Raw genomic sequence first — 16,785 nt, 5'->3', positions numbered from 1 at the left:
TGTAAACTAATGTAAACCATTTTTTTTATTAATTTTTATTATGTTAATAAAGTAATGGTACTGTTTTAGACTAAAAATTTTTACTAATTCGGGCAAATTAGAAAAAATTGTTTTGTAAATTAATGTAAACATTTTTTTTTAATAAATTTTTTGAGTTAAACAAGAAATGGTACTGTTTTAAACTAAAATTTGAAAAAAAATGTTGTTTAAACTAATGTAAACATTTTTTAATAAATACTTTATGTTAAACACGTAAACTTTTTACGACTTCCGTTTGCAAATTTGAAAAAAAAAGTTGTGTAAACTAATGTAAACGAGTTTTTTATAAATTTGTTATTTTAGATAAGTAATGGTACAGTTTTAAACTAAACATTTTTACTACTTCTGTTTGCGAATTTGAAAAAAAAATTGTTTTGTATACTAATGTAAACGAATTTTTTAAATAAAATTTTTATGTTAGACAATTTAAGTTATGGTATTGTTTTAAAATATTTTTTTTTACTAATTCCATTTGCAAATTAGAAAAAAAATGTTGTGTAAACTAATGTAAACAAAATTTTTTATTAAAATTTTTTATGTTAAATAAGTAATGGTGCTGTTTTAAACTGATTTTTTTACTAATTTAGTTTGCAAATTAAAAAAAATTGTTTTGTATACCAATGTAAACGAATTTTTATTATTAAAATTGTTCATGTTATACTGCTTAAAACAAGTAATAGTACTGTTTTAAACTTTTTTTACTAATTCGTTTAAAACAAATTTTTTAAATAAAATTTTTATGTTAAACAATTTAAGTTATGGTATTGTTTTAAAATAATTTTTTTTACTAATTCGGTTTGCAAATTTGAAAAAAAATGTTGTGTAAACCATTTATTTTAATACAATTGTGTTATATTATATTTTGCAAACCAAGTTAGTAAAAATTTTATTTTAAAACAGTACCATTACTTGGTTATTAATATAAAAGTTTTATTAAAAAAGTTTGTATACATTAGTTTACAACATTTTTTTTTTTTAATTTGCAAATTCAATTGGTAAAAAAATTAGTTTAAAACAGTACCATTACTTGTTTAAGTAATATAACATGAAAATTTTTATAGAAAAAACTCGTTGACATATGATACCATAATATTTTTTTAATACAATTGTGTTATGTTATATTGCTGAAAACAAGTAATGGTACGCTTTCAAACTAAAAATTTTGACTAACTCCGTTTCCAAATTTAAAAAAATATTTGATGTGTAAAATAATACAAACCAGTTTCTTAATAAAACTTTCATGTTATATCCCATCCATGTCTTGTCCCAAGTTTCATCCAAATTTGTTTCATATTTTGTTCTTGTTTTACCCATGTTATTCTCATATCTTCACTATCACAAACAAAAATACAAATATTTTATATTTTTGATTAATATTTTAATTTTGTACAAAACCAGGAACATCATCAGGAAAAATATATCAATACGACATAAATTAAATTAATGAAGAATGCATAAAACAATAACAACAAGCAATGCAATAAAAACTTTCAAAAAAATAAGGAAAAATCATTAAGATATTCTCACATAATCACCCACAAAGTAACCTGCATGGTAACTCGTAAGCTGGCATGAGGTGTTAAACCCGTGTGATAACGACTGTCGTTATTCAGCCACGCGAGGATAAAGTAAGTTACATTATATTACAATACACAACAAAGTGAATGAATGAATGTAACTTACTTTATCCTCGCGTGGCCGGAAAACGACAGTTGTTATCACACAGGTTTAACACCTCGTGCCAGCTTTTGAGTTACCATGTATGTTACTTTGTGAGTAATTATTTTTTGGGGGATTTTTTCTTTTTTTTATGTATTTCTGATAATTTGGACAACCCATTAGTAACCACTGGGTTGGAGCAGTTGCCGTTAAGTGTTTTGCCCAAGGACACATACGCCCACAATGGTAGCAGCATCGAGCCTTGAACCCATTACCTCTGGGTTACAGGCAGGCGCGCTAACCACTATGCCACGGCGCCGGACATAACAAAGTGCACAAGGAATAACTGACAAAACACTTTTGTTTTTACGAAATTAAATTATCCAATGTATGTTTAATCAATATAATCCGGTGGTACATCAAACTGTATCTGTTGGTTTGGGAACAGCTGCACTACCTTTTCAAAATACTTTGGATGGATTCGACCCAATCTATCCCCTTCAGATAAAACAACTTTATTGCTTGATTGGAAAAATTTGACCCCTTCGGCCAAAGCTTTGCGCAAGTTAATGTAAATTGCAACTTGGCATTTCCGACTCATCCCACTCAATACTTCCCCAGCCAAACCTTCAGCAAAGTGAATATGGCTTCGTCGCATTTTACGCAACCCTTCGTGTTTAATAGATTCCCAATTACTCCAGAACGTTCCATGAATAACAACTGGATGTTTTGCCCAGTTAGTAATCGGTTCCAATTCTAAGTTGCCAAGCCTGATAGAATGTCCTTGCGTTGCTTTAATCTTCCATCTTCCACCGATCAAATTCATCTCGTATCTTTTCTTATCGCTCGAACTTACAACTTTTTGAACGTCTTCCAAAGTCACGCCACGAAACGTCCCCTTCACCCCCGGGCAGTCTATTATATCATCCACGTAAACATAACCTTGTTCATCCATAGGAATGCTTCCACTACGAGATCCATGTCGTAGAATCCTCACAAGTTCCCGGGACAGTTGGTAGTCACTGAAATTCTTGCCGGACATCTTGAACAAAAATACTTAAATTGTTCATTTAAATTCCAACCAAAGTAATTTTCAAGATTAGTTGCACCAACCTAAGATCCCATTCATAAAGCCTAAATACAATAAAACTGATGTTAAATTGCAATTACTTATTTTTTCATTAAGTTATTAAAGCAAAACTCACTTAGTTTGAAAGCATTTTACATTTGCAATGATGACTACAAAAAATGCTAGGTTACCAAATCACAAACAGTTGTGCTGAAATCAGTGGATTAAAAAGACTCACTTACATTTTAGAGCTTTGGTAAAACAAAGAATTGAAAGAAAAAAATTGAAACACTTTAGAGTTTATACAAAGTGCAAAATTTTTAGGTGTTCTTGATTTTACATTGAAAGTTGCGCTAATGCTGTTACACAGAAAAGCAACAGAAAGTATATTAACCTTCACCACTTTATGTCTTCCAGTTTACAAAGTTGTAAATATGGGTAAACAACATTGAGGAAATCTAGGCATAATTAATTACAACCAACCCCCAATGCAAAACACAAATAAACACGACGTGATAACAGTTGATAGTTTGAAGAAACTTATTTAAAACGGAAATAACAAAATTAACACTAGCCCTACACAAGGGTTAATGAGCCAACTCTGGTATAAATCTCAGTTCCCATGGCGTGCTTTGCCAAAGGACTTCACCCATAAAGAACAGAAACAAATATTCTGTTACTACCAGGTATAACATAAGCAATAGCATTTTAGGTATAATAAGTATAACAAACAAGAATATCAGGTTCTGGTATTGTTTATAATAAATTGAATGTAATCCATCTGCGACGCACAGATCGTCCATTCACAATTTGTTCATACTGTTGCATACGATGTTAGATTTAAAAAAAAAAGAAAATGTAAAAAAGAAAGAGAATATATTTTTTACATCCATTTGGGTACAAATACATCAAAAAACTGACCGTTTTCATTATCAAAGTAGGCTGTTATAATGTATGCACAACAAACAATGCCATTCATTCCCAAAAAAACATTCAATCAGTTTCCTTTAACTTGTTTTGGTTTTTCACTCTTGTTTTCTTCATTACTTTTGCTTTTTTCGTCGGAATATTCGGGTGGAATTTCAAACTCTATCCCTTTGCGTGGATACAGCTGCACTACTTTTAGAAAATACTTTGGATGGATTCTCCCTTTTTCATCTCCCTCCGTTAAAATAACTTGGTTACTTGACTGGAAGAACTTGAAGCCATCTTTCAAAGCTTGAGTCATATTAATATATATGGCAACTTCGCATGACTTTCTCATCCCACTCACAACCTCATTTGGCAACCCAGGTGCGAAGTGGATATGATTTCTCCCCATCCTGTTCAAACCATTCACTTTAATAAACTCCCAGTTTTCCCAGTATGTCCCATGTATAACAACAAGGAACTCTGCAGGATTAGTTATCGGCCTCAATGATCGATTCTCAATTTTCACTGTATGTCCTTGCGCTGCCTTGATCTTCCAACCAACTCCCTCCTCAAACTTCAACTCAAACCGCTTCTTGTCGTTCGATTCAACAATCTTCTCGATATATAACTCATTCACTCCTGGAAATTGGTCATAAAACCTTTTACAAGTCAGAATATCATTGACAAACACATATCCTTCCGCATCCATCTGAATTTGCTGATTATATTTTCCATGGCGAACAATTCGAACCAATTCCTTTGAGACATCAAACTCTGTGTATTGAGGTTCATATTGAGATGGGGGTTGTGGTCCATATGGTTCAGGTGCAACATAATTAACCATCTGTCCTTGCCAATTACTCTGAGCATAACCACCTCCTCTATTCATATTATTCCCCCTCCCACTATACCCACGTCCCCTTTGTTGGTAACCACCATGTTGTCCTTGTTGTTTGTAGTCTCCACCTTGGACTCTCTGATGTTGTTGCGTCCCACCATACCCACCTCCCCTTTGGTAATTCTGCGGTTGTTGGTTGTGGTTTTGTTGGCCACCATAATGTCCTTGTTGTTGTCTGTAGTCTCTACCTTGGACTCTCTGATGATTTTGCCTCGCACTACCACCACCGCCACCACCACCACCACCACCCCTTTCACCAGATCTGTTCCTACTCGAACTTCCACCCTTATGCCAATGCCGGCCATCAGCTGAAGAATCTCTCCTTTTATCTTCACTGTGAGAAGAAGAACCCTTATTCTCATTATATCCCTTCTTCCCATCCTTCTCTCCTTCCCTTTCTCTTTCTTTACTCTTCCTCTCCTTTAAAGAATTACTTGAACTTCGATCTCTTGACCTGCTTCGCCCACTTTTTGCCACACTCCCTTCTTTCTCTTTATCCCCACCGCTACGATCATAAGATGTTCCACGACCATTTAGATTATCCTTAGAAGAAGATCTTGCATTTGTGGGGCTTGATTGTCCCGTTTTTTCTTTCACCTCTTTCTCACTTTTTCCACCATTATCGTCAACCACATCAGTTGACTCTGATTTCTTATTTGCTGCGTCGATATTTAATTTAGTTTCTTCTTTTTCTGCTTGTAATGCCTTTTCCTTTTTCCTTTGTCTTTTTTTTGCAGTTTTGCTTAGCTTTGCAGTAGGTTCGGTCCATCCTGGAATGTTTCTACCACCTGTGCTCATTTTTCTTTTAAGATTTTGATTCCTGTCACTCATTTACAGCAAGTAAGCTTCAACATAAATCTATCAACAGTAATTGATCCACACTACTGCTGTGAAAGAGCAGTGTATTAAAATAAAAGCATGGTTTTGAAACTGAGGGTTTATATTTTATTCCAGTCTGCAGAGTATGGCAGGTGCACGAGCGATTTTGTTTATCACCTTTTGTGATGCACGCCATAATTTTTCCCACTCACGCCAATTAAATAAACAAAAAAAAAAAAATTTTTGACGACAGCACGTGTGAAATTGGATTTTACTCATAAACTTTCCATTCACATTACACATTTGCCGCAAATATAGCACTGGTAGAATTAATCAATTATACAAATTATAATAACCTTTCCTTGCTATATACGACCATGCCAAGAAACAGTGGTTAGAGTACTCGCCTCTAAACCTAAGGGTATCATGTTCAAAGATTAAGGCTGCTACTATAGTGTGCCTATGCTTGATTAGGGCAGATTCTTAACCAGCCATACATATAAACAAATACCTACAAGGTAACTCGTAAGCGGGCACGAGGTGTATGAAACAGAACACCCGTGTTATAACGACTGTCGTTGCCCCGCCACGCGAAGATAAACCAATTATATTCATATTAATTCATTTAAATAAAACAGACTTAGACAATTTTTAATAATTCGTTGTAACTTTCAACGCAAATGAAACCACTTCTACCATCATTGGTAATCCTTTAGCTGGTGGCCACCTGAAATTTTGGTTTCAAAATGTTCTATAGCCCTCACTGATACCTGCTGTTTAATTTTTTTTTCAAAAAAGTCGGGCGTTCGTGTCGATAATTAACTTTAAAAATGCGCGAAAACATGCTTCGTCACCGTAATTCGTCTGATTTGCGTAAGGTTAACGATTTATTACGTCACAATCGCGGTCTGTTACGTCACAATAGTGGTATATTACATACGTTACAGCCTTGTTTTTTCCCAATGTTTTAACGTAGGAATCAAACGTAACAATATGCATTCTATGACGTAATAATCTAACCTTGGTTTAATTCATAACGGCTGGTGTGGAAAATACGGTGACGCAGCACGATTTCGCGCACTTTCAAAGTTAATTTTCGACACGAACGCCCGAGTTTTTTCAAAAAAAAATTATACAATGGGTATCAGTGAGACCTAAGGAACATTTTGAAACCAAAATTTCAGGTGGCCCCCAGCTAAAGGATTACCATTTTGTTTTGAAAAAACTCGGGCGTTCGTGTCGAAAATTAACTTTGAAAGTGCGCGAAATCGTGCTGCGTCACCGTATTTTCCACACCAGCCGTTATGAATTAAACCAAAGTTAGATTATTACGTCATAGAATGCGTATTGTTACGTTTGATTCCTACGTTAAAACATTGGGAAAAAACAAGGCTGTAACGTATGTAATATACCACTATTGTGACGTAACAGACCGCGATTGTGACGTAATAAATCGTTAACCTTACGCAAATCAGACGAATTACGGTGACGAAGCATGTTTTCGCGCATTTTTAAAGTTAATTATCGACACGAACGCCCGACTTTTTTGAAAAAAAAATTAAACAGCAGGTATCAGTGAGGGCTATAGAACATTTTGAAACCAAAATTTCAGGTGGCCACCAGCTAAAGGATTACCAACAAAATTATACAGTGGCTATCAGGGAGACCTAAGGAACATTTTGAAACAAAAATTTCAGGTGGCCACCAGCTAAAGGATTACCCAATCATTGTTATGATACTATGACTACTACACTAGTAATTAGTTATAAAATCTTATTCTATTTGTTCAATGTTATCCTATATTTCACTCATAAAACAACTTCCTTTTAAAAGCGGAACTCTTGGGTTGCGTGTGGGGATTCCCCATCAGCTAAACTTTAGTTTACCGAAGGTTCATAGAAATCGTAGAATGATGTTTAATTAGGGGTGCATCTATTTAACCAGTCATACTAAAACACGAACGGGTGTTTTTGCAAATGGATTTTTGATTACGAAACAACCAAAATATCTGGAGAGTCGTATAAGACATAATGGGTCGTAATGGGTTACATGCTGGGGGCTAACTTTACCACATTTTGGTAGATCTTTTAACGGGATAGCCCCCTTGTACAAAATTCTAGAATATTCGGACAAGCAGAGTTATATCATAATGTTAAAAAACGTTTCACACGTAGGTTTTAAGAGAATCAATCCGGGTCCCCACCGGGTCCCACACCGGACGTGTATTTTAGTATAGTAGCGGAGGGGGGGGGGAGATGGAACACCTGTTCAGTCTATTTTCTCGACCCATTTTGTAGTGAACAAAGAACAATCCAAGAATTATAAAACCGTATCCTTGCGACTTCCATAGGCCGTTGTTAATTGTTCATAAACAGGATATCTGGAATTATGTGCTGAAGGTGTCCCATCTCCCCCCCCCCACCCTACTATATATTTTTTACATCGGGCCCGCCGGACGTGTTTTAGTACGACCCGATTTAACTTTCGAACTGGGGTAACAACGATTTCTGTAATCATAACTTTCACACTGAAGCTGTGAAAGCAGCGACCAAAATAACGAGACGTATTTTAAAAAGCAAAGAATACTCTACCTTTTTTATTGGAAGTTTATTTAGAGTTTAACTTTTGCACACAAGTTATGCGAGCTTTGAACTTTGACTGGTGAACCAATTCATAGAACAATATCGCACGGTTTATTCAAATGGAACAGAATTAGACAATTTTCAACAATTCAATTTAACAATTCGTCAAGTTACAACGCAAAAGAAAACACATGGGACTATACAAAGAAGACGGAAAATTTTTTCCGCTAGAGGCGGTAATTATTTAAATTAAAAAATACGGAAAAACGAACAAAACAGCACTACAAAGTGTTAATAAGTGTAAAACAAATTAATTAAATAATAAAAATACCTTTCTAAATACATAAAACACTAGTAAGAACATATTTCCCACATTAGGTCGGTTATATACGCTCTTTCGTTATGCTTAATGTCGTCGAGTCTGTGGTGTAGCGGTTTGCGTGCGGTCGTGAACTCTCTTCGTTTCATTTTTACTGGGTTCGAGTCCCGCACAGTGGAATATTTTTTATATTTTTTTTCAAGTTTTTTTGTTTGACGAGTTAGGGGTTAGGGGTTTATATCTTATGTGTATAAACCGTGAAACTAACTGCTCCCCATAAAATAGAGAAACGAATTTGTCATCGCCTTCTAGCGGAAAAAAATTTCCGTCTTCTCTGTATAGCTCCATGTAAAGAAAACACATCTATGAACATGGTTACGGTACTATGAATATATACTACACTACGGTATTTAGTTATAAAGTATTGTGGGGGAAGATGGAACACCTTTAGCACATATTATCCAAATATCCTGACCGTGTTTTAATCAATTAACAACTGTCTACATAAAGATACGTTTTTTTTAATTCTTTTTCAAATATTCTCATATATTTACTCATAAAACAACTTCATTTTTAAAATCGGACCTATTCGATTGTGTGTGTGGATTTCCCATCAGCTCAGCTTTAATTTATTCCGCCACCCTCTCATCTTCCGCCACCCTCTTCTCTTCCGCCACTCTTTCCTCTTTGGCCACCCTCTCATCTTCCGCCACCCTCTTCTCTTCCGCCACCCTCTTCTCTTCCGCCACCCTCTCCTCTTCCGCCACCCTCTCCTCTTCCGCCACCCTCTCCTCTTCCGCCACCCTCTCATCTTCCGCCACCCTCTTCTCTTCCGCCACCCTCTCCTCTTCCGCCACTCTTTCCTCTTTGGCCACCCTCTCATCTTCCGCCACCCTCTCATCTTCCGCCACCCTCTCATCTTCCGCCCCTCTTTCCTCTTTCGCCACTTTTTTCTTTTTCGCCACTCTCTCCTCTTTCACCAAACTCATCATTCCCACCGACCTCCTCTTTTCCGACGACTTATTTTCTCCCGCCAAACCCATCTCTTCAGCTACCGCTTGTTTCGCCGCCGCCTCTTCCTGCTTCAATTCGGGTAACTCAGCTTGCCGCTCTTTTATTTCTTTTTTCTGTTTATTATTCTCTTTCTCATTATTTTTCTTACCCTTTGAACTTCGTTTGGACGCCAACTGGTCGTCATTGTCTTTATCTCCTTTTCGTTTATTTTGATCATAATTTCTCCCTCTTTTTGAACGTCGTTTGTCGTCGTCGTGATTGTTCATTTTTCGTTTCGGTCGTTCAAAACAAATCACTATTTGGTTATACAATCTTGTCCTATTTGTTAAAAATTCTCATATAGTTCACCCATAAAACAACTTCCCTTTTAAAAGCGGAACTATTCGATTGCGTGTGGGGAATTTAAAAACCTCAGATTTATAGAAATCACAAGACGGTATTTTTTTTGGGTGCGTAAATATATAAAAAACAGGACTTTGTCTTTACGACAAACCGCTTAACATAAATGCGGAGAACTTTTATTGAACTTTTGTCGACGTAACCTTTAATTGCATGCGAAAGATCTCTTGCATTAAAAGTTTCTTCACATTCACATATTTTTCCGACTTTACAAAACAAGATGTTGGAATATTATTGGAAGTTTATTTAAAGTTTAACTTTTGCACACAAGTCATTTGAACTTTAACTGGTAAACCAATTTATAGAAAACTATTCCACAGTTTTCAATGAAAGCAATTTCGACATCGTTGGCGTTAAGCGTCGTCTCCAAGGACGACACACACTAAGCATCGAACCCAGTGTCTTCTGGTTATGAAGCGGACGCTTTGACCAAAGTGCAATGTGTCCATGGGTTCGAGGCTCGGTGCTGCTACCACTGTGGGCGTATGTGTCTTTGGGCAACACTGCACGGTAATTGCTCCAACCCAGTGGTATCTTATGGTTTTTCTAAATTGTCAGCAATAAAATAAAAAAATAAAAATTATATATAATATACTAGGATGGGGGGAAATGGGACACCGTTTTATTCTATTTTCTCGTCTAATTTGGTGGTAAACAAAGAACATTGAAAGAATTATAAAGTATCCTCGCGACCTTTATAGACCGTTGTTAATTGTTTAAAACACGATCAGGTTATTAGGCAGTTTTGTGTGCTATAAATATCCCGTTTTCTCCCAGCCTACTGTATAAAAAAAATAGCTCCCCGCAATTGCCACAACGGTGTGGCGACTTGTGTGTAAGGATAGTACGATGTGTGTTTCATTGCAAGCGTACATGGGTTACGACACACTAAGTAGCTTCAGCCATTCTAAGTGCTTGTATAAGTAGACTCGTCGTGATTCTATACGACACAAATAGATGTAGAGTTCTAAAGCATTTTATAAATAAACAAATAGCCACGGACTCCGGGTGTTACATGGGCGTATAAGCTTCAAGCTTGTATTTGCTTTAAAAGATAAATATTGCTGGAAAATTGATTAAAATCAGCATTTCGCAACCTATGGTACGCGTACCACTACAATTGGGCCAACTCTGGCACAAATTCCAGTTCCTCTAACAAGAACTTCCCTCGTATAAGAATGATCTTACCAAGCTGAACCACCGTCGTTGTACATATAACCACAAACCTATATACGCCGTAAATACATTTCTAGCACCGCAACACAAGGCCAAGTTATTTGCTCCAAACTCGGTGAACTTCGGGCGATCTTAGCGTTTGTTTGTTACGTAACAGAGGGTTTGTCTACCCGTAACGCGATATTTATATTGACACGATCAACAATGGTATCTTGAGGTTGGGCGCTATCGGCTTCTTCAACGTTGTTTGATTCGTTTGTTTTATTCGAGCAAATAAGCTGCCGAAGCCTAGTTACCAACCACACAGGACTTCTGTGTACTTTGTTTTGTTACGTCATGAGGTGACGTCATACGACTTCCGGCGTCGTTTGAATCGGTGTAATTGCTTCCGGTGGCGCTGAAACAACGGCGATGGATTAAACGAAAGAACGCTTGTCGTTGTCAAGAAACATCGCTTTTATCAAACAAAGGATTTATTCGAGATCTTCGTGCTCTTGTTTATGACGTAATAATGAAATTCGCAAATTTATCATTTACTGGAAATCACGCCTTATGACGTCATAATGCATATTCTTCGAGTCGATTATTCATGTTGACGACCGTCTGCTACGTCACAATACATCATGTTTCTAGTTTTGTTTGATTGTATTCTTGCTCTAATTACATACACCCGACACACAAATGCGCAGTATGGTGGAATAAGAGTAATATTGGAAAAATTCCATGTTCGCTACACTAACGATAACTACATCATGAAAATCCTTTACAAAATGAGAGGTTTTGTACAAGAGAAGAGAAATATGAACAACAGTATGTCAATGTACTTCTAAATACGGGTACGAACCAATAGTAATATACATGGCAAAGATACATTGGGGAATATGCAGAATAAAACCTACAAGATATTGAAGTGATTTATACATGGTGCAAATATGTAGATTTGATTTTGGAAGTTTAAACATCTGGATTGCTACTTGAGTGTATGACCCTTAACTGAACCACAATGTTATGTGCCTGTCAACAACTGATGTATCTAACTGGTTATTAGATACAGAATATCCAAAGTTACCAAGGGACAACCACTTAATATAAATTGATTTGAATTTTAGTAATTTGCCGATTTTGTGATTGATTTGAGAGAAATTTAAAGGGGGAAGGGGAACCCCAGCCCCAAGCCCTCCCACTATGTCCGCATTTAAAGGACAGGTTGGAAAAAATGAACACATATTTGTGATTTAAACATAATTATAAACATGGTCGTTGCTATTTCAGTATTTTTGCCACTAATTTTTGTTGCTTAAGCAAGGCACTATTTAGAATAATGCAGGTAACTGATTCACAATGATATAATAAGCAGCATATGCGATGTAATCATTAAATATATACAAACTATAATACCATATAAAGGGAATTCAAAACACAAAGGCAGTCAATTCAAAAACCCACATTTTGCTTTAGGTTGATTTTACATGAAGTCTCATGCATTTAAAGGTACTTGATTAAGTTACATTCAAAATTTACAAAGTTTTCTAAGAGAATTGCAGTTACAGCTCTAAGTGCTGGAATGTTTGGCGGGACAAGCCAATAAGGTGAAACTATAACAAACATGAACCCAAACTGGAGGCAGGGATAGTTAGACACACTACACTGTAAAATTTATTAACTTATTGGTTCTAATGTTTACTGATTAATGCAGTGAAGAAAATTTCAGGGTAGGCCTGCCCACCCTGCCACCCCAGGTTTGGCGCCTAAGCTAACAAAACATCCGCACAGGAAAATAAATAACGATTATAAACAAAGTTTTAAGCAAATGAAATCACTTTGCAAGTTTCAAGAACAAAGATGAACAAACATTTTGGTACAGACTACATATTACCCAATTGAACATGCAAGCCAAATTAACAATGTTTTAAATGTGAAGCTGAAATAAGAATTGTTTATATTCTGGTTGATCAAAATATTGTAAATGTACCATAGCCTGCCGCCCTGCCCACCATTATCCTAGAAGCAACAAACCTTAGAAACCTCAGAAAAGAGATTGATTTGGTTGCTGTTGGTAGTTTGCCATGGCTGCTTGTTGCATATATGGGTTTGGTGTTGGCATCATTCCTGGAACACCATATGTTGACTGTTGTGTTGCGGGGGCCATGGGGTATCCTGTTGCTGGGAGGCTGAATGGGGTTGGGTTGATGGCTTTGGGGGCAGGGGCGGCTCCTACACCGAACTCTGAACCTTTTTCTACTTTCAATTGGTTCAAACTTAATGAAGGCCCTTTCTGGTTGAATGGGTTACGAGCCGCACCAAAAGATCCGGAGGTCGGTGTGGACATCATATATGGGTTGGTGGTTGGCGACTTGGTAACCAGGTTATCCATGTTGATTAGGGAAGCCTTGGTGCCGAGGAAGTTACCTGCCGTGTCACCATTAACTTGGTTGTCATTGACATCTGTGGTCTGTGGCTTCATGCCAGGGGCTTGTGGTGTCATTATGCCAATCGTCAGCAAGTCAGAAGCCGTGAGGGGTTTGGCTGACGGCTCTTGTACGTTGAGAGTCGAGAAATCTTTAAGGGGGTTGGACTGTGGGGGGTCGAACGATGAAGTTGGGGGTTGAAAAGCATTGCTGGTGGTTGTTGGTGGGTTAGGGGTGGAATCCCAGGGATTTGGTGCAGTTTGGGGGGCAGAGGAACCCCATGGGTCCAACACAGGCTTGGAGGCGGGGGCTGGTGCTGGGGTTGATATATTTGCCCACGGGTCCGGCTGTGTGGGTGGGGGTGGCTTGGAGTCCCATGGGTTGGCTTGGGGTGTTGTAAGTGGGGCTGATGAACCCCAGGGGTCAACTGGGGGTTGAGAGGGTTGGGTAACTTGAGGGGCGGGTGCAGTGACCCCCCATGGCATGCTCTGTCGAACGGGGCTTTTCTGTGGAGGAGGTAATATCCCAGTGCTTGTACCTCCCCATGTGTTTGCAGCTGGAGCAGTAGGTTGTGGTGGTGCGTCGAATAAACTGCTGTTTCCATTCACTGAGGGGGCTTCCCATGCGTTAGATTCAAACCCTTTCGAAGCTGGAGCTCCAAATAAACCAACATTACTCTGTGGTTGTGGTGGTTGTCCCCAAGGGTCAGCAGTTCCATTAACTGCAGGCTTGGACTGCATCTTTGCAACTGTTGCATCCGCCACTTGCGCACTTTCCTTTAAAGCGAGCTCGAGACGTATTTTGTCGCTCTGTTCCTCTCTGTTTTGTTCCGATGCTTCTTCTTTACTCATGGCTAACGCCACCTAACAAAGTTATGACAACAACAACTTATTTTACGCATTTATATTATATAGCCCATGGACCAAGGCACACTTGTGATTTGGGCAAGATTTGGCTTGTGCAATTTAGAAAAAAACGTTTTTAAATAAAACAAATAAAATTTTGCCAAATATTGAATTTGAATAAATTCTTTGGTGTGTTTACAATATGACGCTTAACAGCGTAAATTAGAAATAATTGATAGAAAAGCTATGACAACACCAACTTATTTTATGCATTTAAATTACTTGAACACTTGTGATTTTAGCAAGAGTTGGCCATGCCATCTACCATTTTGTGCAGTTTAGGAAAATACTTTTTACATAAAACAAATAAAATTTAACAAAATATTGAACTTAAACAAATCTCCTGTGTTTACTAATATCAGTCATTTAGAAACCATAATCATTTGCATTCAACTTTGCTATAAAAATGATAAACAGAACATGAACCCAATAAAATAACAAGTAGCAATTGATTAACTGTGATAATTTACGTGAAACCGGCCCCTGATCTAGTGCTCATGAAGTTGGACGATTCTTGTAACAAATAACAGTCATGATCAAGTAATACAAAATACACAACGGACAAAAATTCAGAGTCCAATGAATTATGTTCAATGCGAAATATGTTTGGCCTAAAAATGTTATTATCAGTCTTTTATTTAAATAGAAGCTCTTTTATGTTAAACTACTCGTTAGATATTATTCTGATTTTTACACATTTTGTAGCACTTTATTCTGACTGTTGTTTGGTTACATGAATCGTCCAACTTCATAAGCATTCGAATCAAGGGCAGATTCACACAAATAACAATAAAAATCACAAGTATATATTTTGAACACACCTGCAACTGTAGATCCTCTTCCCCTGTATTAGAAGGAACAGCCTGTACCATGTCTGGGGATAAGTTACTGCTACTGAATTGCTCCATTGATGGGTAGTTCTTGCCATACTGGTTTTGTTTTGTCTTCTTTTTATCTTTATGTTGGTCCGATCTCTTCTTGCGGAATTTGTATTCCATGTATCGAAGTTCTCGTCCGATTCCATCGCGAAGTTTTTCAGCCATTTTTTTGGTGAATTAGAAACTTACTCTACTGACCTGTCAGTAGACATATATTGCTAAATTTAAAATAAACAGTATATATATAAAATATCTAAATTAGGGCAGAGTTAGGATTCTGTGTGTAAAAACTAAAGCCGCTGAACCTGGGGTCGCAGCAGGTATGCAAACCCTAAACCTTGTTTGCACTGTAAACATTCCAACCAATGCAAAAAAACGTTTCAAATATGTTTAGCTATTTATGCATTCCCTCTAATTAACAATACATGCGACTTATTATCCGAATATCACTCTCTTTTTTCACAAGTGTGCTAATTTTTTTATTATTATTATCTAGGGACTTTTAAAAAACGTCGTTTTTGTGACATATAAAACGTGTATTGGTATAGTATTTCAATATTTTATAAAGTTGTTTACTAACAGTTAGTTTTACAGTTTACACACATAAAACTTAACCCCCTAGCCCCTAACTTCTAACCCCCCCCCCAATGCTAATTACACCAAAAAAATTAAAAAAAGTAAAACGTATTGCACTATGCGGGACTCCAATCCAGTAGGAACGAAACAAAGAGATTAATGACGGCACGCTAACCGTTACACCACAGAGCCATGGATAGTAAACAAAACGAAAGAGCGTATACAACCTACCTAATTTGGGAAAGATGTCTTTACTAGTGTTTTATATATTTATAAAGGTATTTTCAGTATTTAAGTAATTTGTTTTACACTTATTACCAATTTAAAGTGTTTTTTCAAAATTTAAAACTTAATAAGAGCGCCCACTTGTGAAAAGAAGAGAGTGATATTCGGTTAATAAGTCGCAACCATTAATAATGATTTTGACCAATGTCAGGAAATATTTTGTGTTGGGGCCTGGACACGTAGTATGGCCAACCAAATAGTTACGTTTTTTAATAAACATTGATGAATTAGAGGTAAAAAACAATTATTTCTTCAATATTTATCACCAAGGAGCTGTTTACGTTTTCTCAGAAGTTTTATAGGTCATTTTTTTTATCTAAATATTTTCGAATATTGACATTAGTGTTGAAAGACATAAATATTTTTTACCTCAAATGTGTTGTTATGTGTTTTTTTAACATAAATTAACACAATCTTGAATCTTTAAATGTTGTAGTTTATAAACGTTAAAAACATTAGTCTTAAATATGTCCCATTCATTCACAACCAATTTACTAATAAAGCTAAACTATTAACTCTGTTGCAATAGTAATTAAACACGTTGTCGCACATTAGATAAAATAACTTAAAAATAAACGTTATACATAAGATAACCTTGCTAATGTATTTTGCTTTATAATCTTCTGTGTGATATCTAATTACACGCAATGTTGATATAACTTGAATCGAACTCTGACCTTGACTTGTTGGTTCTTTAAATCAACTGCCTTTGTATTAACATAGTATACTCTATGGTATTATTGTATATTATAGTAATATGACTTTAGTTTCTAGAATCTTTGCTTATTATTTGTAACCCATAAACAGGAAATGACGATCTAACCGGGGACGCCGGACAAAAGCTATC

General features: G+C 36.5%; 3 protein-coding genes across 3 annotated transcripts; all 3 read right to left on the bottom strand.

Annotated features, from left to right (window-relative positions):
- Positions 1 to 1,395: 1,395 nt before the first annotated feature.
- On the bottom strand, positions 1,396 to 2,740 carry LOC149727570 (tRNA 2'-phosphotransferase 1-like). Its single transcript, XM_089888921.1, has one exon. The coding sequence runs from the start codon at positions 2,738 to 2,740 to the stop codon at positions 2,093 to 2,095; it is 648 nt and encodes a 215-aa protein (XP_089745047.1). The 3' UTR covers positions 1,396 to 2,092.
- A 92-nt stretch (positions 2,741 to 2,832) lies between these two features.
- LOC149727569 (uncharacterized) lies at positions 2,833 to 5,502 on the bottom strand. The gene has a single exon (XM_089888906.1). The coding sequence runs from the start codon at positions 5,406 to 5,408 to the stop codon at positions 3,765 to 3,767; it is 1,644 nt and encodes a 547-aa protein (XP_089745032.1). The 5' UTR covers positions 5,409 to 5,502; the 3' UTR covers positions 2,833 to 3,764.
- A 6,010-nt stretch (positions 5,503 to 11,512) lies between these two features.
- LOC149727568 (epsin-2-like) lies at positions 11,513 to 16,464 on the bottom strand. The gene is made up of 3 exons (XM_089888907.1): positions 16,308 to 16,464; positions 15,021 to 15,275; positions 11,513 to 14,157 (listed from the first exon to the last, which is right to left on the bottom strand). The coding sequence occupies exons 2-3, from the start codon at positions 15,240 to 15,242 to the stop codon at positions 12,913 to 12,915; spliced, it is 1,467 nt and encodes a 488-aa protein (XP_089745033.1). The 5' UTR covers positions 15,243 to 15,275; positions 16,308 to 16,464; the 3' UTR covers positions 11,513 to 12,912.
- Between the last annotated feature and the right edge of the window lie 321 nt (positions 16,465 to 16,785).

Source organism: Ciona robusta, chromosome 11 (genome assembly GCF_009617815.1).
Source record: "Ciona robusta chromosome 11, ASM961781v2".
Lineage (NCBI taxonomy): Eukaryota > Metazoa > Chordata > Ascidiacea > Phlebobranchia > Cionidae > Ciona > Ciona robusta.
The sequence above is the reverse complement of the archived record's forward strand: the minus strand, read 5'-3'. Positions and strand labels throughout refer to the sequence as shown.

Excerpts from the sequence above, each read along its gene's own strand:
- LOC149727569 (XM_089888906.1), bottom strand. The coding sequence starts at position 5,408 with ATGAGTGACAGGAATCAAAATCTTAAAAGAAAAATGAGCACAGGTGGT.
- LOC149727570 (XM_089888921.1), bottom strand. The coding sequence starts at position 2,740 with ATGTCCGGCAAGAATTTCAGTGACTACCAACTGTCCCGGGAACTTGTG.
- LOC149727568 (XM_089888907.1), bottom strand. The coding sequence starts at position 15,242 with ATGGCTGAAAAACTTCGCGATGGAATCGGACGAGAACTTCGATACATG. Across the intron at positions 14,158-15,020 it reads AAGAGGATCTACAGTTGCAG|GTGGCGTTAGCCATGAGTAA; the intron begins GTGTGTTCAAAA and ends TAACTTTGTTAG.